Below are 26,570 nucleotides of genomic sequence, written 5' to 3'. Positions count from 1 at the left end.
ATACTCACTGTCCGCCCAAGGAGAAACCCTCGATCTGATAACCGTGGGAACATGGAGATCGGGGAGGGCTCCGAGATGTGGCTCTGCATGTTCAAGTTGTGGACACATGTTTCTCTTTCCCGTCTCGCGCAGGAAGACGGACTCACCAGAACAAACATGAGGAGCGCAGCCAAGCCCTGGAATCCGGTCCTCAAAGCGGGCAGCCATGGGACAGACAGGGCGCGGCCCCTCCCGGCGGCGCCCTCTGGCATGAAGAGTTCGAAATCTTCTACCTCGCTGGCGTTTGAGTCCCGGCTCAGCAAGGTACAGACCCAAATGCCCCCACGTGGCTGCTGGGCGCCCCTGGGGAGCCCCGGGAGGGAGGACTGAAGAGGGCGGTAAGCAAGACTAGCGGCCTGTCAGGGTCAGGAAAGAGGTTCCCTGGAGGGTCCCATGAGAACCAGCCCATCCAGACCCGAAGGAGCGGAGCAAAGGGTGGAGGGGAGCAAAGGGGCTCCGGTCTTGAGAAAGGAAATGTGCAACATGTTTAACAGAGAAACTAAGATTCCCCTGCCCTGATTGATGTGGACTCCCCCGTTAGAGTTTTGCCCCCGGCACCCTAGCTGTTGGGGGTCAGGACCACCAGGGATGTCTCCTCCGACCTGATCATGGAGTTGTCAATTCTCCATCTCATCTCACTTGCCCATCAGTAGCATTAACTTGATTGATTACACCCTCCGTGTGGGAAAACATTCTCTCAGTTTCCTCCTCCCTCCCCGGTGGCCCCTCAGGGTCTCCGCTGCTGGCTCCCACTTATCCTCCAGGTTTCTAATGTCAGGTGGGCCCAGGATACAGATTTGGGGGGAGGGGGTCTCATCTCTTATCTAGCTACTGTGTCAGCCCCAAAGCCACCCTTACCGTCTTGAGATGCGATTCAAAAATCGTATCACCTGCCGACAAGCGTACTCTTGAAAAATCAATATAACACCCTAACTATAAGAGAAAAAGAAGAGGCAATTCATGGTTAATTAAGTAATCTGTGTTTGCATTTGCATGTGCTTGAGCGTGACCACTGACAGACCTGTGGTGCTCCTTAGAGCACCGAGGATGGGGCAGCTGTGTACGAAGTACGTTATTTTTCTCTCTAAAACCAAGGGATGCTCGAGGCTCAGATAATGATGAAAAGGTGCTCCCCCTCTGTGAATGTCTGTAGAATGTGTGAGAACTCTGTGGGATATGGGACCACGTTTGTGCAACCTTGCCACACGCGTTGGAGGGCGTCTGGGTTCCCCATCCTCCCACCCATTAAATATAAGCAGCACCTCCGATCAAGGGGGGTAACTAAACATGCCCTCCCCCAATTTCCAACTTGCTCCCTGAGTGAGGGTCAGCACTGGCTGCGTCGAGAACAGTTGTTCTAGTGTTAGCGGCTGTTGCTGTGAATTTTAATACAGGGAAGGACACTTGAACATGGGTTTGAGCTGCAAGTTCACTTAGGTGCCGATCTTTATAGAACAGTCCTGTAAGGGTATTTTCTCTCCTGATTTTCCTATCATTTTCTTCTCTCTAGTTCACTTTCCTATAGGAACATGGTATGTACTACATGTCACATACAAACAAGGTGTTAATCGACTGTTTATGTTACCTGTAAGGCTTCTGGTCAGTAGTAGGCTATGAATCAAGTTTTGGGGGAGTCCGTAGTCATACCTGGGCTTTTGACTGTGTGGGTCTTGGCACCTCTGTGCTCTTGTTCAAGGGTCGACGGTATGTCATGGGAATGACATACGAATTTGCATCTCCACCCAGGAGCCCTCCAGCTGCCTTTGTGACATCCCCACTTAGATGTCTAAAAGGTACCCAGAGGGGCGCCTGAGGGGCTCAGTCGGTTAAGCGTCTGACTCTTGGTTTCGGCTCAGATCGTGATCTTGGGGTCGTGAGATCAAGCCCGCTGTTGGGCTCTGTGCTCAGCACAGAGTCTGCTTGAGATTCTCTCTCCCTCTGTCCCTCCCCCACTCATGTGTGTGCTCTCTCTCTCTTTCTAAAATAGTCTTTAAAAAATAAAAATAAAGATCAATCAAAGGCAGCTAGAATGTAACAAGTCCAAAACAGACGTCCTTCCTTTCCATCTCGTGCCCCCCCTGAATCTTCCCCTTTGAGTCATTTCATCTTCTCAGCAGCTCAGGCGAGCGCCACAGCCTTGGGCCCTGCTTTTCTCACATGCCACAGGCCATCAGCAAAACGCCATCACTTCTGCCTTCCAAATCGATGTCAGCTTCAGCCAACGGCCACCACCTGCCTCCCTTGGGATCCCCAGGCTCTTGCCGCCACCTTCCTTGCACAGCCTTCCTGAAGCATCCCCATCCTTTTTTGTCTTTGCACCCCACCTTCTGTTCTCAGCAGAAGCCAGAGTGGTCCTCTCAGCACATTTGTGCCATCACATCTCCACTGAGAAGCCCCTCAGGGCTCCCCATTTCACTCAGGGTGAAAAGCAAAGTCCTTGATAAAGCCGGTGACTCCCGGAGATCCCATCGCCTCTCAGATGTCCTTGCCGTCCCCCCTGCCCTGCTCCCCCTGAGCTCCAGACACACGCTCTCCTGGTGCCCAGTGGCATTACCCCTCTATGAGCTAGACGCAACCCTGCAGCAGCCTGTTTGCGGCTCCTCTGCCTGGAGCATTCCTCCTCCCCTCACCCCTGCTCCTCTGCCATTTCTTCTTTAAGTCTATACTCAAATGTCACCTTGTTGGAGGTCATCCCTGGTCACTCAGTGGAAAGTGCCCCATGGGCCCCCATGCACCCTCCTTGCTCTCCACTTTCTGGCTCTGTGACTCAGGCAAGCTACGTACTGTCCTGAGCTCTGAGATGAAGGTAATACCTTATTTACCTTGAGGAGTAAATGTGCACAAAGTGCCCTACATACGATTTTGTTTATCATTCCATTATGCTGGACTTGCCCATTATTTCCATGGTTTTTATTTTTATTTTCTTTCACCTGTAGCACATTTGAGAGACTTTTATTTTTTTTTAAATTTTACTTATTTGACATAGAGCATGAGGAGGGGGAGCTGCAGAGAGGGAGAAGCAGGCTCCCTGCAGAGCAGAGAGCCTGACATGGGGCTCTTTACCAGGACCTCACGATCATGACATGAGCCAAAGGCAGATGCTTAACCAACTGAGCCACCTGGGTGCCCCAAGGAGACATTTTTAATAAAGATTTTAAATTAATATGTATGTTTCAGACCATTAGAGCTTCTGGAATCTGTCAAAATGTTTTTGAAAGCAGTGTTTAATAAAAAAGGTTTGAAGGTCAGGCGGGTTTCCTAAGGACAATGAAATGTTGGCTGCTTCTGCCCCTGACAGGTAAATGTTTTTGGAAACTTGTCCCATGGGGAAACTGTCAGGAGAAAAGCAAATATCTATGTTGCCGTCTTGATGCTTGGGGTCTCCAGGTCTTACACTATAAAAGAGAAAGCATTCAAGGGAAGGGGTAGCCGAAGGAACCGTACCGAGTCTGTGCCTCTCTGGCCCTCGGCATGTTTCTGCGTTTTGACCAGTTTCCTCTTCCTGCCTCTCGCCGCATGTAAAGGATTTGCTTCCCCCCGTAGTTTACTGTGGAAATGGCAAGCACCCAGAGACGTTGAATGACTGTGACACCCATACACCACCAGCCACCTGGATGCTACAGTTGCCATCTTTACCATATTTGCTTTATAGTAAGTGGATACATATGGCATGGATATATTTGAACTAGTCACAAATAGGAAAACGAGGAATGAGGGGCGAGGAGCCCAGATGGCCCGGAGGATGTCGCTGTGGGTCTTCCATGGGCTGCTCAAGCTCAGCACGGGAACAGAAAGCCCTGGGGTGCTCAGATGCAGACAAGCCACTTCATTCTGGCGATTAGTAAGGTCCATGTCTATGAGTCAGGACCCCCTTCATTGCAAATAGCAAAGCAATGGCTTAAGAACCTTCAACAGAAAAGAAATGGGTTGAGCTTATCTGAGGTTCCCTTGTCACTGAGGGTAGAACAAAGGGACAAGTCTGCAGCTCAGAAAGGCCTGGACCAGGGACTGGAACACACCAGAACTCTTTCTCTGTCACTCATCTCTGCTCACCTCTGCCCCACTGCTCCTGTATCCTGCTAACCTCTGGTCTCCTTCGCCTTGTGTTACAAAGCATGGCTGCCAGCATGCCCATGCCCCCGACATCCCTTGGAAGACCCGACTGCTTTGCTTACTTCCGATTAGTTCCTTTCCGTTCCTTCTGTTCTGTCTTAAAAAAAAAAAATCAGGGCCACCTGTATGGCTCAGTGAGTTAAAGCCTCTGCCTTGGGCTCAGGTCATGATCTCAGGGTCCTGGGATTGAGCCCTGCATTGGGCTTTCCACTCAGCAAGGAGCCTGCTTCCTCCTCTCTCTCTTTGCCTCTCTGCCTACTTGTGATCTCTGTCTGTCAAATAAATAAATAAAATCTTTAAAAAAAAAATCAGGGGCACCTGGGTGGCTCAGTGGGGAGCGCCTGTGTGGCTCAGTGGGTTAAAGCCTCTGCCTTCGGCTCAGGTCATGATCTCAGGGTCCTAAGATCGAGCCACACATCAGGCTTTCCGCTCAGTGGGGAGCCTGCTTCGCCCTCTCTCTCTCTGCCTGCCTCTCTCTGCCTGTCTGTCAAATAAATAAAATAAAATATTTAAAAAAAGAGAAAAGAAAAAAAAACATTGTTATTAAAAAAAAATCAAACAACAAGGAAAAAACTCGGAAAAGTCTCTGCTTGGCTAGGCATGAGTCATATACTGCCCCTGACCCTGTGGGTAGGGTGGCTGGGGCTCCCCGCCCTTGGAAAGCAGGGACTTGTGGTTTAAGCATGTTCTGCGTGAGGCTTGGAGACCCAGCCAGGCTTACGTAATCATTCTCCAGGAGTGCTCCCCACCTGTGCTGCCTCAAACACTAGCTACCGGCCACCTGTGGCAGTTGAACCCCTGAAATGTCAGAATTAAGAGTGCTTTAAGGGTGAAATACACACCCGAGTGTGAGGAGTCAGTACCAAAAAATATATATAAAATGCCTTATTAATATATTTTACACTAACTGATAATATTTTGAATGTGTTAAGAAAATATTCTTTTTTTTAAGATTTTATTTATTTGACAGAGATACACAGTGAGAGAGGAAACACAAGCATGGGGAGTGGGAGAGGGAGAAGCAGGTTCACCAGTGAGCAGGGAGCCCAATGTGGGGTCGATCCCAAGACCCTGGGATCATGACCAGAGCTGAAGGCAGACACTTAACAACTGAGCCACCCAGACGCCCCTAAGAAAATATATTCTTAACATTAATTTTACCTTTCATCTCACTTTGTTAATAGGGCCCCTAGCCATGCATGGCTGGTGTTACATTTCCACCAACAGTGTTGTGCTAAGCCACTGGTTCTCAGAGTGTGGTCCCCAGGTCAGCAGCAGCAGCAGCACCAACCAGGAACTTGTTAGAAATGCAGATTCCCGGGCCTCACTCCAGACCCTGGAAATCTGAAACTTGGGGATGGCGGGGGAGGGGAGGCAGATTGGAGGCTGGGGTGTAGGCAGCTGTCTGCATTTTAACAAGCCCTCTGAGGATCCTCGTTCCCCCAAGGTTGAGAGCTGGTGCTCTGACTAAAACACGGTTTCTGCCTTTGAAGATGGGATTAGGATAGGTGTGATTTTAGAAAGCTTCAGATTCCGCTCCTGCCCCATCTTTGTGGAATCGAGAGGAATTTCTTAGCTACATTAATCTGTGAGCTATTTAAACTTTTTCCCCTTTGTAAGCTTTCCTGTGCAGGTGCTCGGCAGCTTAAATATCAGTGAACCGCATTCTTGAAAATGCTTATTAAACATATCAAAGTAACACCCGAAGTGCAAACCTGCCCAGTGATCTTCTGGAACAAACCAGAAATCTCAACGCATTCAGTGACCGGCCAACGAAGCCCAAAGCACAGGCGTGAAGAGAGACAGAAGAATCACTGAGCCTCCATAGGTCTGTGTGCCTGACGTTGATGTCACGGTCAAAACAGCGTGACAGAGGAAGAGTTTGCTGCAGAGGAAAAGGACCAGCTTTTAGTGTGTGTGTGCTGCCTTCTGAGGGAGCCTCTGAGCAGTAAATCTTTCTCAGATGGGATTCCTTGTGAAAGGTGCCCCCCTCTAAATGTGTTGCAGCTTCCCAGACTCCCATGCTCCATGGGAAGGAGATAGCCTGCTGCTGGCCGGTAGCACATCTGGGGTGTCCTTCTGCCTGGAAGGGGCAGGTCACATCTCTATATAACAGAGTGGGACCACAAAGGGGCCCGTCTTCACTGCTTGCTGACTTCCGTCCTCTTGTGGCTTCTGCCTGTCTTCTCACCAAAGACTGTGCTTTTAGGGAAAGGCGGGGTGGGAGGAGCAAGGTCGCCCCCATGGGCCCCACCCCCAGGGGGCGGAGCCTGGAGGTGGGTGGAGGCTGTGGGTGGGACTGCAGAAGGCAGTTTCAGTTAGGGGAGGGTGGGAGGTGCTGAGTAGGGGAAGCGGGAGCGGGTGCGAGCGGTGGGGTTCCCGGGGAGTTGTACTCTTATTTTTGGATTCCCCCCATTCTGGTTTGCAGACGGAGCCTTTGCTTTCCCGCCTTTGGCTGTGGAGTTTAATTATTCCAAACTCTGCATCAGACTTAACAGATTTTACTCCTGTGCCAGAATCAGAGAGGTGAGCGGAACCAAGTGCTTATCATTTGCATTGCTGCCTTAAAAATTTCCCTTAACCGCAACGATTTCTCTTTTTCATTTGAGGTGGTGTACAGGGAATTTTCAAAATCTAAAATCAGAGCTTTGGATGCTTGGGTGGCTCAGTCGGTTGGGCAGCTGCCTTCCACTCAGGTCGTGATCCCAGGGTCCCAGGATTGAACCTGGCATTGGGCTCCCTGCTCAGCGGGGAATCTGCTTCTTCCTCTCCCTGCTGCTTCCCCTACTTGTGCTCTCTCTGTCAAATAAATAAATAAAAATCTTTACTTAAAAAAAATAAAGTAATCAGAACTGATTTTCTCTGGGGACCCAGGGAGGCATCTGGGCATGCTTCTAGGCAAAGCGAGTAAAGTTTTGTTTTGTTTTGTTTTTGTTTTTCTAATTTTGTTTTGGAGTTTTTTTGTTTGTTTTTCTCTATTGAGAAAAAGTTGCTAACATCCAGAACTATTGTCCTTTAGTACTAAACACATATTTCACTGGTGACCTGGCAGATAATTTGAGAGGCTAGAGAAATTGGGAGCAGGAACCCTTGTTACTCTGAGACAGGACATAGAGAAACCATGATGGGGCACCTGGAGGCAGGGCAATCCAGTGACTTCCGCCACAACCCAAGTGCTGTTTAGTCCTGTTGTTAAACTAGGGCTCTGTGCTATGCACCAGAAAATATGGTTCTGCTCACTTCTAGTGACTGGAAGTGCATGCAAATCACCCATTTAATATTCACTCTTTGTTTTTAAATGTCTAAAGACATTGGCCAATATTTCTAAGCTACTATGAAGACTTTTGCCATCTTCCTTCTTTTAGAAAGTATGCTATGGGGAGTTGCTATTTCATGAGTAAAGTCTCACAGTAGGATGAGGGAGGTGGATAGTGGTGATGGTTGCACAACCATGTGAATGTTGTTTTTTTTAAAGATTTTATTTATTTATTTCACAGCGATCACAAGTAGGCAGAGAGGCAGGCGGGGGGGGGCAGGCTCCCCACTGAGTGGAGAACCTGATGTGGGGCTTTATTCCAGGACCCTGGGATCATGACCTGTGCTGAAAGCAGAGGCTTTAACCTACTGGGCCACCCAGGCGCCCCCATGTGAATGTATTTAATACCACTGAACTATACACTTAAAATGGCAAATTTGGGGCCCCTGGGTGGCTCAGTTGCTAAGCATCTGCCTTCGGTTCAGGTCATGATCCCAGAGTCCTGGGATCAAGTCCAGTATGGGGCTCCTTGCTCAGCAGGAGACAGCGACTCCCTCTCCCACTCGCCCATCTTGTGTTCCCTCTCTCGCGCTGTGTCTCTCTGTCAAATAAAATTTTCTTGGGACGCCTGGGTGGCTCAGTTGGTTGGACGACTGCCTTCGGCTCAGGGCGTGATCCTGGAGTCCCAGGATCGAGTCCCACATCAGGCTCCCAGCTCCATGGGGAGTCTGCTTCGCTCTCTGACCTTCTCCTCGCTCATGCTCTCTCTCACTGTCTCTCTCTCTCAAATAAATAAATAAAGTTAAAAAAAATCTTTAAAAAAAATAATTAAAAAAAAAATTAAAAATAAATAAATAAATAAATAAAATTTTCTTGGCAAATTTTATGTTAGGTGTAGTTTACCACAATAAAAAAATTTCTAAAAGAACAATGAGGGGAAAAGGAAAAAAGTAGACTAGCATTTGCAAGGGAACCAGGGCTTCACCCAAATTACAACCCATCCCTCACCATCCTTTTCTTTTTTGTTGAGGCCAAACATAGTTACAACAAAGTATGTGGAGCCGGTTAATCTCGGTCTTAACTGTACAGCTCACTGAATTTTTTTTTACATGTGTTTATATCTGTATAACCACCACCAAGACAAGTATAGAATATTCCAGGGGCGCCTGGGTGTCTCAGTCGGTTGAGACTGAGACTTGATTTCAGCTGAGGTCAGGATCTCAAGGTCATGAGGTCAAGCCCACATCAGGCTCTGGGCTCATTGGGGACTCTGCTTGAGATCCTCTCTCTCTCCCTCTCCCTCTTCCCCTTCTTCTGATCTTGGCCCCCCCAAATAAATAAATAAATCTAAAAAAGAAAAGAAAAGAAAGAAAGAAAAGACAGAAAAAGAACATTCTGCACCCCTGGAGGGTTCCTTCTTGTCAGTAACTCCTCCAGAGGTAACCAGTATTTTGACTTCTATCACCGTCATTTGGTTTTACCCAAATATGGTTATACTCTTTTGTGTCTAGTTTCTTTGACTTAGCATGCCTGTGGGATCCATGCATTTATTAGTGTATCAGTATTTCTCCTCCTCCTCCTCCTTCTTCTTTTACTGTGTAATTTCCATTGTATGCTAAATCATTATTTAATTTGCCCCTTCTGTTGACTGTCATTTGGATTGTTCTGTTGGGGCTGTTGTAAATCAAGCTGCTGTGAATGTCCCTTTGATGAACTTACATACTCATTTCTCTTGAATACAGAATTAGGAGTGGGCTGGCTGAATCACAGGGTGCAGATATTCCATTTAGTAGATCCTGACAGTTTTACAAAGCATCTTACCAGTTCATACTTCCACCAGAAGAGAGTTCCAAGTGCTTCCCAACCTCACCAACACTTGGTTTCATTTTGTTTTGGTTTTGTTTTTGTTTTTTCTCCTTCAAGCCATTCTGGAGTGTGTGGAGTAATACCCCAAAATCTAAACAATGCAAAAATGGAAATTTGTGTTTGTGTGCAAATATATAAACACCTAATCGTCAGTAAATGACCCTGAAGTTAGTGCCGCAGTGCGGGGCCGGACTCTGGGCTGTCAGCCAAAGGAGAGGAAGCCGAGCTGAACTGTCACAACACTATTCTGAGCCAAAGCCCCTAGATTGCTGTTAATCTGCTCTGTGATTCCTACAGGTTATAATTTCCTGGATCCTCAACTGCTTCATTTGCAGAATAAGGAGGTAGTATGCACCGCTAAGGAGATTCCTTAGGGTCTGAGAATACTTGGAAGTAGGGTTCTATCAGTATCCTCAGAATAATAAAGTCATCTGGAAAAGAAAACTGAGTGTGTTGGTTTAAAAAACAATACTTTTCTTAAATTAAAAAATATGATCCATAATCTTACCACCTAGATAATCTCTGAAGAAATTCCTTTAGAATAATTAAAACAACAAATATTTAATTAGTGCCTATCTGCGGTAGGTATAATTTTAGAATCAGGCAATACAGTGCCAAATAAGACAGACAAAATCCCTGCTCTCAGAGAGGTGATATTATACTCATGAAAGAGAAATAGAGTATAACAAGTAGGCAAATAAATGAGTTAAGATAGTATCAGACACTGGTAAGAAAATAAAGAAGTGGGGGGGGTGGGAGGTTGGGGTACCAGGTGGTGGGTATTATAGAGGGCACAGCTTGCATGGAGCACTGGGTGTGGTGAAAAAATAATGAATACTGTTTTTCTGAAAATAAATAAATTGGAAAAAAAAGAGAGAAAAAAAATATGCAACATAAAGAAAATACTCGGGGCCCAATAAATGCTTGATAAAAGTATTAAAAAAAAGAAAATAAAGAAGTGGTATGTTAGTGGTACAGATAAGCTGAGATCATGTGGCCTGGGAAGTCCTCTTGGTCTGTTTGTTTTTTAAATTTTATTTATGTACTTGACAGAGACAACAGCGAGAAAGGAAACACAAGCAGGGGCAGTGGGAGGAGAAGCAGGCTTCCTGCTGAGCAGGGAGCCCGATGTGGGGCTCGATCCCAGGAGCCTGGGATCATGACCTGAGCCAAAGGCAGATGCTGAACAACTGAGCCACTCAGGTCCTCTCTGAAGAGCGAATACTTGCCATGAGAAAGAGCTCACGAAAGCCATGGCAGGGAGAACGGCAAATGGAAAGGCCCTAATAGAGAAGGGACCTCAAAAAAGAATAAAGGAGATTCTAGTTAGATCCTAGTCCATGAAGCAGAGAGTGGCTCAAGGCAAAGTTGTAGAGGCAGGCTGGGAATATTCAAAGGTCACAGCAAAGAGGCGAGCCAAAGCAACAGGAGAAGAGGTGGGTGGGTAATTAAGCAGTCAAGTAGATAGGGTAAGAAAATTCAAAAAGCAGAGGAAAAGGGTATAACAGAAAGAAGGCATCTCCCTCTTCTCATCCTTCCACTACATTACATGCTTTGTGTATCCTTCCAGGAAATATATTACATATATTCTTCTAAAAATATCATATTCAAATCAAGACTTTAGGTACAAATTCCAGCTCAGGAGAAACACAGGTGAGAAAGGAGTGAGCTAAATAGCAGGACCAGAAAAATCCAGAAGGTAGGGCATCTGACAGAATTAGCATGACAGGCTTGTGCCGAGTCAGGGTCACAAAAGAAGGACTAAGCTAGATTAAAATAAACTCCAAGTTTATGTTCTTATTTGTATGCTTAGCACATAGCATCGTCTCCAGTCTTCTGAGTAAATGAATGGAACCTGCTGGCTCCTACTTTAGGTCATTTACTTACCACAAAAATACATTTAAAGACATGTCTGGACAGCTGAAGGAAGCATTGGGATCTATGGATGCATTTACTCAAACTGCAGAAATTACTATTAATTACTTCATGTGGGAACATCTCAATTACATTAATAATGCGAGTAACTAGATGGACCAGCTTGCTGGTGGATACAGAACCCTGCTGCCTCTACCTTCAAGCACAACCCAAATCTGACGGTTCTCCCACAACCTAAATCACGACCACCATCCTCCTCCTCTCCTTAGACCACGAACCTTGTTTCCCTGCCTCTCCTCTCAAACCCCTCCATTCTACTTTCCAAACAGCAGCCAAAACCACACCTTTAAAACATGAGTCACATCCTGGGACGCCCTTTCTCCAACTTCCAACACTTCGAACTTCCTACCATGGTCTGCGAGAACCGTCCGAAGCCTACCGCCTCCTCAGCTCATCCCCCTTCCTCCGCGCTGGTCTTGCTGCTGCACAAGTCTTGGTCCTTCTGCCAAGAACCCCTTCCTGCAGTCTTGCCAGGGCTTACTCCCCCATTTTGCTCAAGTCTCTACTCGAAATGCGACTTCCTCAATTGAGACCTTTCCTGACAACCATTTTATTTCTTCCTTCCTTCTTTCCTTTTCTTTCTTTCTTTTTTCTTTTTTTAAGTAGGCTTCAGGCCCAGCGTGAAGCCCAATGCGGGCTTGAGCTCACAACCCTGAGATCGAGACCTGAGCTGAGATCAAGAGTCAGATGTTTAAATGAGCCACCCAAGAGCTTCTCCAGACAACCCCTTTTATTTTTTTCTTTTAAAGATTTTAATGTGTTTATTTATTCTAGGGAGCGAGAACATAAGCAGGAGGTGGGGGAAAGAGAGAGAATCTCCCAACCCTGAGATCATGTCCTGAGTCAAAATTAAGAGTCGGACGCTCAGTCAAATGAGCCACCCAGGCACCCTTGACAACCACTTTTAAAACAGAACTCCCCATTATTCTTACGTTTATACATGTGTGTACACACACACAGTATGTATCTGTTTACTGTCTCTTCCACTATAATGTGAGTTCTACAAGGGCTGGAGATTTCCTTTGCTTCTCAGAATCTGTAACGACAGATGCATAGAGCACGCACTCCTATTTTAGAACGAATAAGTAAATGCGTAATATGAAGAGACTCAATAAGCAGAATGAGCAGAGATAGAGTGTGGAGGAAAAAGCTTCTTATCTTTAGCTGATAACTACACCTCTTGATTTGTATGTATGTGTATATATGTATCTATCCCTGGAAGCACCCAACACCCGTACTCCAGAGCAGGAGCACTTGTTCATGAGGTGTCAGAGGAGTAAGCCCAGCTTTTCAAAAAAATGAATGAGCTAAGAAATTCTCTTAATCCTGGAGATGCCATTATCCTCACTGACAGAAGCTATCTGAGGACAGCACAGAGCCCTTCCCAGCAAGTCCCCTGCAGAACTTGTCCAGCACTCCCTCTGCTTCAAGGTGCCCAGTAACCTCTTCCTCCAGTTCAGGTTTGACCTAACCAAAGACGCAGCTAGACTCTGAGTTTAACGGCAGGATCGGTATCTTCCAACGTGCCCCCTGAATATGAGTGCACAGAGTCACTCAAAAATTATTTACTGACTGAGCTGTGAAGACTTCTTTCAGTCTTTAAACTTTTCCTGACCATGGACTTCAGACTTCTTTGGCAAAATAGGAAATAAAATCAATTATTTAAATACACTAAAAGGTGAAACAGGTAACAGGCCCTTTTTCTGGTCTGAATTATTTCAACAATTGTTGCATTTTTTGCTTACTCTGTCAACGTAGATCTGACCCAAAAGTAGACTGCTCCTCAACATAAAGTGGTGTAATTCATTCAAATAACAGATGCATCAAAAATTAAACATAATATGGGGTGCCTGGCTGCCTCTGTCAGTAGAGGAGCACGCAACTCTTGATCTTGGGGTAGTGAGTTTGAGCCCACATAAAGTTTATTTAAAAAAAATTAAAAATACACATAATAGGAATGTAGTCCTATTAAATTTAATAGGAAGATTAACAATAGCTCTCAATTTTAAACACACTATCAAAACAGAATACTTTTTAAAAAAATTTTTAAAGATTTTATTTATTTATTTGAGAGAGAGAGAGGCAGTGAGTGTGTGTGCACACAAATGCAGGGGAGGTAGAAGCAGAGTCCCCACTAAGCAGGGAACCTAATGTGAGGCTTGATGCCAGGACCCTGAGATCATGACCTGAGCCAAAGGCAGACATTTAACCAACTGAGCTACCCAGGCACTCCTGGAACATTTTCTTCTTACAAAAGTTAGTATCTTTTACTCAAGACAATACTGTCAATCCAATCATGCTGAAAAATTTCTAGATCCCAAGTGAATGGATCCACACTGGTTTCCAAAATCTGCTTGTGTAAGACAAATTGTTTGGAAGTTGAGATCAGTCACAAATAATGTTCTTGTCAAAAAAGACTTCCAGGTTTAACAATTGACTGAGCACTCTCCTGCTGATTAAACAAAGGATTTGAATTTCAACCTATTAATATTTTCCACAAATATTTTATAACAACTTTCAGCAAATAAGAGGAAATTTAATGAACTAAAGGATGTCAAAATAAATATTAAGTCCAACCTTGACTGGGTATTCACCATCCTTAAATAGAAAGGTGACAAATATTCTTTCATAAAGATGTGCCTTCTGTCATGGTGAAGCAAGTTCATGAACTTTCTTTTTCTTTTTTTTTTAAGATTTTATTTTATTTATTTGACAGACACAGATCAAAAGTAGGCAGAGAGGCAGGCAGAGAGAGGGGGGAAAGCAGGCTTCCCGCTGAGCAGAGAGCCTGATGTGGGACTAGATCCCAGGACCCTGGGATCATGGAAAAAGCTTCTTGTCTATCTTTATGAAGATATGAACACGAACTTTCTTTTTATATAAATTTTTTAAAGATTTTATTTATTGATTTGACAGAGATCACAAGCAGGCACAGAGGCAGGCTGAGAAAGCGGGGGGTGGGGAGGGGGAAGCAGGCTCCCTGCTGAGCAGAGAGCCCCATGCCGGGCTCGATCCCAGGACCCTAAGATAATGACCTGAACAGAAGGCAGAGGCTTTAACCCAATGAGCCACCCAGGCACCCCAGTACATGAACTTTCATTCAAGGAGATGCAACTACACACAGCCCTTGGACTCAGTTGTGATATAAACACAAGTGAGAGATAAGGCAGTTATTTCATAAGATAAACTGTTTGTATCTTAAATGATCCTTCACTTACAGTCAATGACTAATGTGAGTGAAGGCTTAACAGAGTATAAAACACCACAAACCTTTTGATTTCTTTACATCAGGTTCAGGCTCAGATTCTCGGATGAATTGCCCCAAGTCACTTACTCTTCCAAATGTCATCTTCCTATATAAGTACAAAAAGAAGAACGTGATTTCTAACAATTAATTTTAAATTAAGGAAAGAAAAATTTTATTTTATTTTATTTTTTTTAAGATTTTATGTATTTATTTGACAGAGAGAAAGCACAAGTAGATGGAGAGGCAGGCAGAGAGAGAGAGGGAAGCAGGCTCCCTGCTGAGCAGAGAGCCCGATGCGGGACTCGATCCCAGGACCCTGAGATCATGACCTGAGCCGAAGGCAGTGGCTTAACACACTGAGCCACCCAGGCGCCCTGGAAAGAAAAATTTTAAAAACATTATAGATAGCTCATGTTATTCAGAGCAAGGCTTATTTCAAATAGAACTGTTCCCCCCAAAAAAATAAAAGAAAGTTCAAATAAAAAAAAAAGAACTGTTCCCCAAAGAAAGCAAAATTAATCTTGAATTCAATGTAATTTTATTCAAAATCCCAGAAAGCTTTATGAAACATGATGCGTGAAGAGATAGCTCACAATTCTGAAATATATATATAAGAGAAAAGTTATAAGAGCCAAGATAATTCTGTAAAAGAGATAAAAAGGTAGGAAGCTGCCCTAGATCAAAATGTGTATTATAAAGCTAAAGTAATTATATATCCTATAAATTTACAACAATATAAAACAAAGTTAAAAGGCAAAGAACACAGTGAAAGATCTTATTTAACAGATATTACTAATCAATAATGAAAGCTAAAAAACATACAGAATTCCAACAAGTCACTAAGAAATCATCCAGGAGAAAAATATAAAAAGGAGATGAACGGTCAGTTCACAGGAGAAAAACCTGAACAACCAACAAAAGAAGCTTAATCTCAGGAGCAGTAGTCCAGATTGGTAAAAAGTCAAACATCTGATGTTATTTAATGTCAATAAAGATGTGAGGAAAATTAGTATTTTTATTAATGGGTGGTAAGAATGCAAAATATACATATTTTTAAAGGTAAGTCAGTAAGATCTATTAAAATTTAAAATCTGCTTCATGGTATAAGGAAGTCAGTAAAAGGAAGTCTTCTGCTATTCTGTGTATAACAGTGAAAAATTGCAAACAACTTAAATACTCATCAATACCAAAAGGGCCGAAGAGTGGCCACAGTTATGAGCCGTAATTAATATTATATGTAGAATACTAAAACATAGTTAAAATGAGGTAAATCTGTATAAACTAACAAAGAAAAATCTCCAAAACACACTGTGAATGAAAGCATGCAATACCGAACAGAGTGTGATGTCAATTACTAGAAATAAGCAAACAAAAATACATACTATAATGTTAACAGTGATCATCCTGAGTAGGAAAAGGAGAGAATGAGTAGTGGAGTGTGACCACAGGGGACATTAGCTTTATCAATTTAACTTTTATAAGGGATTAATGTATTTGTAATTAAAAGGTAAAAAAAGAAAAAGAAACTCTGTGATGCCAAGGTATTATTTCACTTTGGGCACAGTGGGTCTTGCTTTAGGGCTACTGTTCCTAGTAAGTCCTCCTTTCAAATGTGATTGCAATACACCAACAGATACAAATTTGTCTCCTTTGAGAAAAATTTCAGGAAGATGCCAAAACCATAACGCTAAAACAAACACTGAAAACTATCTTTAAAGATGTGGAAAAGTCATTACTTCTCTATTTCTGACCCATTTTATACATTATCTGTTAAAATTAATTTATTTTACACACCAAAATACTTATAGAAGTAAACCATCTTGCAATGGACAGACTTATTTATTTTTTTTTAGATTTTATTTATTTGACAGAGAGAGAGAGAGAATGAAAGAGAGAGCACAAGCAGGGACAGCAACAGGCAGGGGGAGAGGGAGAAGCAAGCTCCCTACTGAGTAGGGAGCCAGCTGCAGGGCTCGATCCCAGGACCCTGGGATCAGGACCTGAGCCAAGGCAGCCGCTCAAATGACTGAGCCACCCAGGCACCCCAACAGACTGTCTTAATTAAGGCTGTAAGTAAATGAACCAACCATTCCCTAATAAATACAACCTTTGCTAATTAATCCAAAAGGCTTACTGTCCACCATTTGCCAATAAGTGGCACAGCCAAGATTAAAACCGAGGAAGTCACTCCTGAGCCTCCACTCTTAACTGTGGTCTACTGGATACTCTATGTAAAAATGTTAACAATAGATTATAAACAATTTTTAAATTTTAAATAAAAAAATAGAAGATGCAAAATTCAGTAGACTTGCAAAAATTCTTGATACCAGTTAAACTTACCCTGCGTATGTCCGCTGATACAGAGATTCTGGGTCCAGACTCGCAGCATCCACAATTATCGCTTCATCAAAATTTTTCAGAATTTTAACACTGGCTTTTTTCATACTGGACTACAAGAGAAACTGTAAAATTAATAGTTACTCAGGAATCAAACAGTCCTAAGTTTGGATTATGACAGAGTTGTATAAAATCTTCGGTATTTGAAATACATGTAATTCTCACTCAACTTCATCATTATGGAGATGTTGAACAGCAATGATTATGAAATTACACCTCAAAATACAACTATGGGAGGAAAGTACAATATTACAATGTACAACATACACTATTTATTGCCAAATCTGTTTGTCTTCTTAATGATCTATGTTCCAACAAATGTGCTATCTTCACAGGGATTACCTTCCCAAGTATGCAGGACTCGTATCCACCCAGATATAGTTCAGCTAACTTTTACAAATAAACATGAATCCTTCTGACTTTCAGTGAGGCTACGTAACAAAGGAAAAGCTAAAGAAAACTTTCTAAAATGACCAGCTAGATGAGTATATAGTAAGTTCCCGTCCAGCATGTCATCTCCCACTCCTCATCCCACAAAAAAGTCAGAATTGGTATTTCTAGGAAATACTGGAGCCACGGGTTTTCCTAGATATTCCACCTCTAAAAATTCAATTACAGCCGACTTAGCTCCACAGAATGTCTAATATATGATTATTCACTGTAGCATTGCTTAAAATAACAAAAGATGGGAATGTGCTTAATATACATGACTAAGGTATAGGTTAAATTAAAATAAAAACTGAACAGACAGTTATTATAGAACACACCCTACAGTGTGGGGGAAGGGAGTTCTCTTTAAGTACCAAGAAGGGTAAATAATTACAAAGAGGCACCAGGGCGCCTGGATGGCTCAGTTGGCTAAGCGCCCCCTTCAGGTCAGTTCGGGTCCTGCATTGGGCTCCCGGCTCAGTGGGGAAGTATGCTTCTCCCTCTGCTTCTCCCCCTTCCCAACCCCCGGCTTGTTCTCTCCCTCTCGCTCACTCTCTTTCTCTCAAATAAAGGTATCCAAAAGAAAACTATTAGAGCTAACAAATAAATTTAGTAAAGTTACAAGGTACAAGATCAGCACGGAAAGTTTATTCCTATGCATTACCAATGAAGAATAAGAAAATGAAATGAAGAAAATAATTCTAATTATAATGGCATCAAAAAGAATAAAATATTCAGAAAAAAAAGACCCATGGAAATACAAAACATGTACACTGAGACCCTACAAAACTATGATGAAAGAAATTAAAGACCGCTTAAATAAGTGGATGACATCCCACGTTCATGAACTAGAAAAAGACTTAATACTGTTAAAATGGTAACAGAGCCCAAAGGAACCTACAGATTCAATGAAAACCCAATTTTAAAATTCATATGAAATTGAGGGACCCAGAACAGCCACAATAATTTGACAATTGAATAAAACAAAGTTGGAGGACACACAGTCCTGATTTCAAAACTTGTAAAGCTGTGGTAATCAAAACAATGTAGTACTGGCATAAGATACATGTAGATCAATGTAGCAGAACTGAGAGTTCCAGAAATAAATTTAAGGTCAAATGATTTTTGACAAAGATGCTAAGATCGCTCAATGATAAAAGAATAGTTCTATCAACAGATGGTTCTGGACAACTAGATATCCACATGCAAAAATAAATAAATAAATAAATAAATAAATAAAGTTGGCCCTAACTCACACAACATGCAAACTAACTCAAAATGGATCAAAGGCCTAAAACTCTTAGAAGAAAATACAGGTGGGTATGGGGAGTGACTGCTTAATGTTCCATTTGCGAGGTTTCCATTTGGGGTGATGAAAACGGCTGGAACCAGATAGCGGTAATGGTTGCACAACACTGAATATATACTAAATGTCACCGAATTAGACACTTCATAATAGTTAACTTTGTTAGGTGAATTTTATCTCAATTTTTAAAAAACTATATTTCTATATGCTTACAATGAAAATATGAATATAAGAAAAAATTCCCTTTATAATAGTATCAAAAAGAATAAAATATTTAGGGGCGCCTGGGTGGCTCAGTGGGTCAAGCCTCTGCCTTCGGCTCAGGTCATCATTCCAGGGTCCTGGGATCGAGCTCCACATCGGGCTCTCTGCTCAGCGGGGAGCCTGCTTCTTCCTCTCTCTCTGCCTGCCTCTCTGCCTACTTGTGATCTCTCTCTGTCAAATAAATAAATAAAATCTTAAACAACAACAAAAAAAGAATAAAATATTTAAAAGAAACAAGAAATGCAAAACTGATACTTGAAAACTACAAAATGTTACTGGAAGAAATTAAAGAAGATTTGAAATAAATGAAAGGTATCCTACGTTCACGGGTCAGAATATTTAATATCATTATACGGCAACTCGTCCCAAACTGATCGATGAAACTGATGCACTTCCCCATCAGAATTCTGGCTGGAGTCTTCATAGAAGTTGACAAACTGATCCTTAAATGCATGTGAAAACTCAAGGGACCTCAAATAGTCAAAACAATCTTGAAAAAGAAGAACTAAGTGGGAAGACTCACTTCCTTCCTGATTTCAAAATTGTTACCCAAGCAAAGGTAATTAGGACAGAGTTAAACACTTGTCATTTCAGCTAAGAATTCTACTTCTATATATATATATATGAGAAATGAAAACCTATATCCACACAAAAACTTGTACAGCAGCATTACTTGTAATAATCAAAAGACAGAAACAATCCAAATGTCCATCAATTGATATATAAATAAAATGTGGAATGTGCGTACAACAGAGTATTATTTGGCCATAAAAGGAATAGAGTTCTGGGGTGCCTGGGTGGTTCAATCAGTTGAGCGCTGGACTCTTGATTTTGGCTCAGGTCATGATGTCAGGGTCCTGGGACCAGACCCAGTGACAGGCTCCCTGTTCAACGGGGAGTCTGTTTCTCCCTCTGCCCCTCCCCTTAGCTCACACTGTCTCTCTCTCTCTAGTAAATGACTTTTTTTAAACTACCACAACAAACAACAAAACAAAGAAAAAAAGGAATAAAGTGCTGATACATGCTAAACATGGCTGAACCTTGAAAACAGCACACTAAATGAGAGAAGGCTGTCGCAAAAGACCATACATCATATGGTTCCAATTATATGAAATGTCCAGAATAGGCAAATCTATAGAGACAGAAAATAGATTAGCAGTAGCCTAGGGCTGGAAGAATTGGAGGATATGGACGGTATTAGTTAAAGGGTTTCTCAGATGAAAAACTTTAAACTGGCTTTGGTGACAGTTGAGCAACTCTATGAATATACTAAAATCACTAAATGATACAACATAAATGGGTGAACTGTATGGTATATGAATTATATCTCAATAAAGCTGTACTAAAAAAAGAGTATATATAAACTGATTTCAATTACGTAACTAAATAGGTAAAACGAACGTATGCCATCAAAAATCAGGATAGTAGCTATTCTAGCAGGGAGGACGGGTGACTAGAAGAGGGCACAAGAGGGTTTATGACGTACTGATAATGTCATGTTTCCTGTCTGGATGCTAGATACACTGATCAAGTCTTTATGAAAATTCTTCAAGCTACATATAGTTATGATATACTGAGTTTTCTGTATATATACTATACTTCAACCTAAAATGTAAGAATACATTTTAAGGTCAGCAGCTAGAACTTTTAAGTGCTGAAGTAACAACTAAACATTCTAGCCTATCTCAAAAAACAAAATGGCAACCACATTCGGCAGGTCACCAGCTACATAAGCTAAATAGGAAGAAAACGTACTAAGGAGAGCCTTGTTGATGGTGATAAGCAGTACTGTCACAGAAACTAAGAAAATTTATCCAAGGCCCAGTGTCAAAAAATCTGAAGTGTTATGTATGTGTCAACAGTGTGATGTGAAAATAGTTATGCTACGTTATGCTGAAGAACACTAGACAGGGAATATGTTCTGGCTCTACACTTACTGTGTGATTTTAATCCAATTAGTTAACTTCGTAGTATTTTTCTAGATCTCTTCTCTTGGCGACAACCCATTTCATCCAATTTAGGAACGAATCAGATAAGGTTTGATACAGGAAAGCACTCCAAAAAACGAAAAAAGATTAAGGAAATGTACAACAGCACTACAGTTCAAAACGAAACCAGAAACTCTTCAGTGAAATACAATATTAAGAATTGTGAAGAATTATTCTAGGGGTTCCTGGGTGGCACAATCGGTTACGTCTGACTCTTGGTTTCAGCTCAGGTCGGATCTCAGGAAGATCAAGTCTCCTCCGTACAGTGTGGAGTCTCCTTGGGGTTCTCTCTCCTCCTCTCCCTCTCCCTTCTCTCCCTTCTGCTCATGCTCACATGCACTGTCTCCTCAAATGAATAAGTAAATCTTAAAAGAAAAAGCATTTCAAATGTAGTCACTAAAATTTCCCAAATAATTCCACAAAGAGCTCTTCAAAGGCTATAAATGCATGACATGTTGTCTGATTACTGAAAGCCACAGCTGGAGTGTCAGACAGAGTAACGGCCTGAATGAAACAACACAGTATCTTCCAATATAATACACCGTTAATCACTATGACATGTTTATTGAGACATATAGTAAGTAAGGCTAATTTTATTTTCTACTTTGTTTCTTCTACGACAAAAACTTCCAAACCGTATCTGTTACTGGTATTTGAAGGAAAGGATCCATACGCCTCTCTTCCGATCGCCAGAGGCTAACTGAGGAGTACCTGAGAAGCTGAGCTGTCCGGACCACTGGGGTGAGAGTCCTCAGGAGGGCCCACAGAGCCGTGGGCAGTCAGGGAAACATTTCCTCCCAGAAATTCATCTCCTCAGACCGAATGGATGAGATCATTCAAATACTTATAATAAAGATTGCTGGACAAAAAGCCAGGCAAAAAGACCTGGAAGAGAGGACAAGCATCATTTTAAAAGTGGATTCAAATACAATTAAAACTTTGTTTGAGGGATGCCTGGGTGGCTCAGTTGGTTAAGCAGCTGCTTTTGGCTCAGGCCATGATCCCAGGGTCCTGGGATCGAGTCCCACATCGGGCTCCTTGCTCCACGGGGAGCCTGCTTCTCCCTTTGACTCCGCCTGCCTCTCTGCCTGTCTGTGCTCACTCTCTCTCTCTCTCTGACAAATAAATAAAATAAAATCTTTAAAAAAAGAGAAACCACTTTGTTTGAAAACAAAGTTTTACGCACAATCCCTCCAGCTAGCACACAGGGCTTTGCTTTTCCTTGCTACGCTCCAAGTATTACCCCTTCGTGTACAGTTTATGTTGTGACTAAAATTACGAGTACAATTTATAGATGTCCCCCCACCCAAAAGCTTGCCATAAAACTATTACATAGACTTGATATTTAGACTTCTTAGTGACCAGAAAACATGCAGGGAGTGGATCTAATCTGAAATGAGATTTTTCTGGTTATAAAGTCTTTATGTATATATTATTATTATTATTATTTACTTCTGAATTGATTTCCTTAAGATAAATTATCAGGCATTTGATTATTGAGTTAAACAGTGTGAGTGTTTTAGCTTTTTTTTTTTTAAGATTTTATTTATTTATTTGAGAGAGAGAGAATGAGAGAGAGCGCATGAGAGGAGAGGGGTCGGGGAGAAGCAGAGATGAGCAGGGAGCCCGATGTGGGACTCGATCCCAGGACACTGGGATCATGACCTGAGCTGAAAGCAGCTGCTTAACCAACTGAGCCATTCAGACACCCTATTTTAGCTTTGATATATATAGCCAATTTACTCTTCAGAAGGATGCTGTCAATTTATATCACTGGCAATATATCAAGGTCTCTGTTTTGACACAGGCTTTCCAACACCAGATATGTTTTTCCAAATCACTGTTAATAAGTGCATAATGATAATATGGATATTTTTATTTACATTTAAAAATTGTGGGTGGTGGGATGGGTAAGCCTGGTGGTGGGTATTATGGAGGGCACATATCACATGGAACACTGGGTGTGGTGCATAAACAATGAATCTTGGAACACTGCATCAAAAACTAATGATGTATTTTATGGTGACTAACATAACACAATAAAAAAATAAAAATTATTAATGATGCTGAATAAGTTCCCACATTTATTACTGGCATTTCCTACTACCAACTTTTCCTTCAGAGCAGTTAGCACATGACTGTAAGTTGTCTGTGTTTAATGTGTGCCTTCATTATAGACAGAGGTCCAGGAGGGCAGAAGCCACGTTTCTTCTATCGCTGAAATGCCGATACCTAACACAAAAATTCTCAAAGTACTGATAAAAAATCATCCACGTCTTTTTCTCATTTATCTACTTGACAGAATTCTTAAAATTAGTGAAAGTTCTTTACATATGCACATTTTATAAGAAATATTTTCACATTGTTTTTCTCTGTATTTTAATTTTACTTTATTAAGAAAATTTACATTCTTTATATGATACAGATTTGGAACTTTTCCTTTACGATCAGAAAGATTTTAATTTTAATCATGAAAAAATTTTCATCTCTGGGCAATAGCTGATACTCTATTCAGTTTACCATGAGCTTTTTAATGATTTGATTTTTATATGTAACTCTTCCACATTTCTGAAATTCAGTTTTTACATGTATTATTCAACAGTGCTTACTTAATCCTTTTCCACCAAATACACATGACATATATAAGCAACATAACTTCATGGGCTTATCCTGGGCTCTGTGCAATTCCTGGTAAAATCTGCTCTAGTTCATTAGAAAAAGAAATCATTCACAAATTCTAATACCTTATTATTAAGCTATTAGTAAAACCCCACGAGTTACAATATACGAAACTAGTGTTCAAACCTCATTGATAGATACTGATAAAATATTTGGGTCATTTTAAGCAAATTTGCCTAATACTGCTATCTAATTATTTTTGAAAATTTAATAATAAAGGCAGTAATAATAGCCACTAACATATTTTAATGCTTTTATGTGTTGGACGTAATAGTAAGAAAAACTTTGCATGTCTTACCTCATTTTCCTCCTTAAAATAACTTTTAGGTAAGTATCCAAATTATCTCCATTTTAAAGGATAACAGAAACCGGAATTAAAGAATTTCAGTAACAGCCTGAGGTCACTCAGCCTAACAAGGCTAAAGTAATACATACAAAGTCATACTCAAGGCCTCTGCTCTTAACCACCATGCTCCACTGCTTCAATTTTCCAGTTTTGTTACACTTGGTTTTTTCCCATGTTATGTTTTCTGGGTTTCACCAGTATAAACTTCCTGCGGTTTAATATTTTTGAAGTTCTTGGTTACCTTCTCCATGGTTGTCCAGGCCTGACGTAATGGAGTTGTGAAACAGTTAGGGAGTGCCCCACCTTCCCTGCAGATATTGGATTCAATTTCTAATCGCACAACATCATCAAATCCAAGAGGATGTGTGTCCTGGAGGGAGAAATACCTGTGGTATAAAGACAGCCAAAGTCAAACCAAATTGCCTAGCCAGGATAAGCAACTTTTGGCACCTACTCTTCTATGAGGCTACTTGATTCAGCCTGTGGACCTAGGACTTGAGAGCTGGCTTCTAGAAGCCGTGCTGCAACCTTTATTCCCACAGCCCCAAAGGTATCTGGGTCAACTTGCTACCTTTCTCTGTCCTTCCATCTTCCTCAGTTCTTGTTTTAAGATCGTTGAGGGTCAGACTACAAAAAGAAAAAGAAACCAATCACACATATTTAATGGGCCCCTATTCTCTGTTCAACACCCAGGAGACAGAAATGGACTTAAAAGAGGGTAAGACACAGTTCTTCCCTCTGGAAAGGGAGCAGAAAAGATCTCTGCAACAATGAGAAAACACCACTGTAGCTACAAGGCACAAGTCAAACATGCAGGAATTCAAACTATGATAGCGCCGAGGGTCAATTAGATGGATTTCAGGTATTTGGATAGAATGACAGGACTTGATGAGGAGTGGGTGTAGAAGGGAAAAGGAGTAATCAATGATACCTCAAAGATTTCTAACTTCACAAGATATAATGCAAAACTACTGTTTTGGTAAGTGGATTATAAGGTAGACACCAAAAAAAGGATTAAAAGCAAAAAATATATGCAGGTTCTCTTCCAAGCATTCTAGGGACTTCTAAATCTTATCTATGATACAAACACAGAAAGACTGATCAGGTATGATTGTGATGATACATACATAAGATGCAAAACCAAACGGGCATGGGGACTGGGGTGGTTCAGTCAGCTGAGTGTCCAACTCTTGATTTCAGTTCAGGTCATGATCTCAGGGTCATGGGATGGAGCCCACTGTTGGGCTCCAGACTCAGCAGGGAATCTGCTTGAGATTCTCAATTCTTTCTCTCACCATCTTCCCTTCCCCACCTCATATGCTTGCTCGTACTCTACCTCTCAAATTAAATAATAATAATAATAATAATAAATCTTTTAAAAACCTCAAGAACTGGGATTGGTGAAGTCAAATTTGGCACAATGAACTTGACAAAGTGACAGTACCAGTGGGATGCCATACAGCGATCTTCATTTAAAAATGGCTCCCAATGTGAAAATGGGATCCAGTAAGCAAACAGGGTCTCTGCTCTGGGTGGCTACTGAACTCCAGCCAGGACCTTGGTACTAGTGTCACTCTTCTATTTTAGCATTAAAATAAAATTAAAAAAATTATTTTGTTATTAGCCTTTTCGTAAACAGTCTCCCAACTTGTAAAAACAAGTTGGCAAATATTCCTCCATGATTTGAATTTTGGGGCACACCAGACCAAATTTCTAAAAGAAAACACTTGCTATTTCCAAATCCATATTAGCGATGTTTTTTTTTTTTAAAGATTTTATTTATTTATTTGTCAGAGACAGAGGGAGAGAGAGCGAGTGAGCACAGGCAGACAGAGAGGCAGGCAGAGGCAGAGGGAGAAGCAGGCTCCCTGCCAAGCAAGGAGCCCGATGTGGGACTCGATTCCAGAACCCTGGGATCATGACCTGAGCCGAAGGCAGCTGCTTAACCAACTGAGCCACCCAGGCGTCCCATTAGCAATGTTTCTTATGTAATATTTCTCACAAATGTATTATACTAAAACAAACACTGGGAAAACATGAAGAACTGCAATCCAGCTCAAGTTCTGCCACTAACTTGCCCTGTGACTTTGAGAAAAAAAGAGTCTTCATTTTCTTGTCTGCAAAATGGGAAAACTAGACTAGATCCCGAATCTGGCTACCCATCAACATCATCTGGGGTATCTTCTAAAAATAAAGATTCCTGGGTCATGCCTCAAACGTGCTGAATCAGAATCTCTTAGAGAGGAGGGATGGAAATCTTTTTTTAACAAGCTTCCAGCTGGTTCTTATGCAGACAGCCTAGCACGGACCTGCAGAGCAGTGCTCAGGAACCGCTGACCTAGATGCGCGCTCAGCTCTCTTGCAACCCTGACATCCCGTGGTTTTCCTCTACTGTCAAGTTATCCTCTCAGCGGTTGCTTGTGGATACAAATAGCACATTACTTTTCTTTACAGAATTAATGAAAATTAAAAGACTGACACAGCTGGAGGCGCCTGGGTGGTTCAGTTGTTAAGTGTCTGCCTTGGGCTCAGGCCCTGATCCCAGGGACCTAGGATCGAGCCCCGCATCGGGCTCCCTGCTCGGTGGGAAGCCTGCTTCTCCCTTTCCCACTCCCCCTGCTTGTGTTCCCTTTCTTGCTGTGTCTCTGCCAAATAAATAAATAAAATCTTTAAAAAAAAAAAGGGTGACATGGCTGACCACAGGC

The 26,570-nt window shown here is 42.0% G+C and overlaps 1 protein-coding gene, 1 long non-coding RNA gene and 1 pseudogene across 2 annotated transcripts in view; 1 reads left to right on the top strand and 2 right to left on the bottom strand.

Annotated features, from left to right (window-relative positions):
- The window catches only part of LOC122907367 (cytospin-B-like), a 699,233-nt gene that overhangs the window by 419,825 nt on the left and 252,838 nt on the right, over window positions 1–26,570 (top strand). Inside the window, 1 exon segment of the mRNA XM_044250258.1 lies at window positions 133–303. Coding sequence (XP_044106193.1) covers window positions 157–303 — 147 coding nt within the window. The 5' untranslated portion in view covers window positions 133–156.
- On the bottom strand, window positions 3,176–9,260 carry LOC122906812. The gene is made up of 4 exons (XR_006384623.1): window positions 9,230–9,260; window positions 5,868–6,037; window positions 3,484–3,945; window positions 3,176–3,371 (listed from the first exon to the last, which is right to left on the bottom strand). It is a non-coding gene; the product is annotated as an uncharacterized LOC122906812 (long non-coding RNA).
- LOC122906805 overlaps window positions 13,552–26,570 on the bottom strand; it is a 65,678-nt pseudogene continuing 52,659 nt past the window's right edge.

Source organism: Neovison vison, chromosome 5, assembly GCF_020171115.1.
Source record: "Neovison vison isolate M4711 chromosome 5, ASM_NN_V1, whole genome shotgun sequence".
Taxonomy (NCBI): Eukaryota; Metazoa; Chordata; class Mammalia; order Carnivora; family Mustelidae; genus Neogale; species Neogale vison.
The sequence above is the reverse complement of the archived record's forward strand: the minus strand, read 5'-3'. Positions and strand labels throughout refer to the sequence as shown.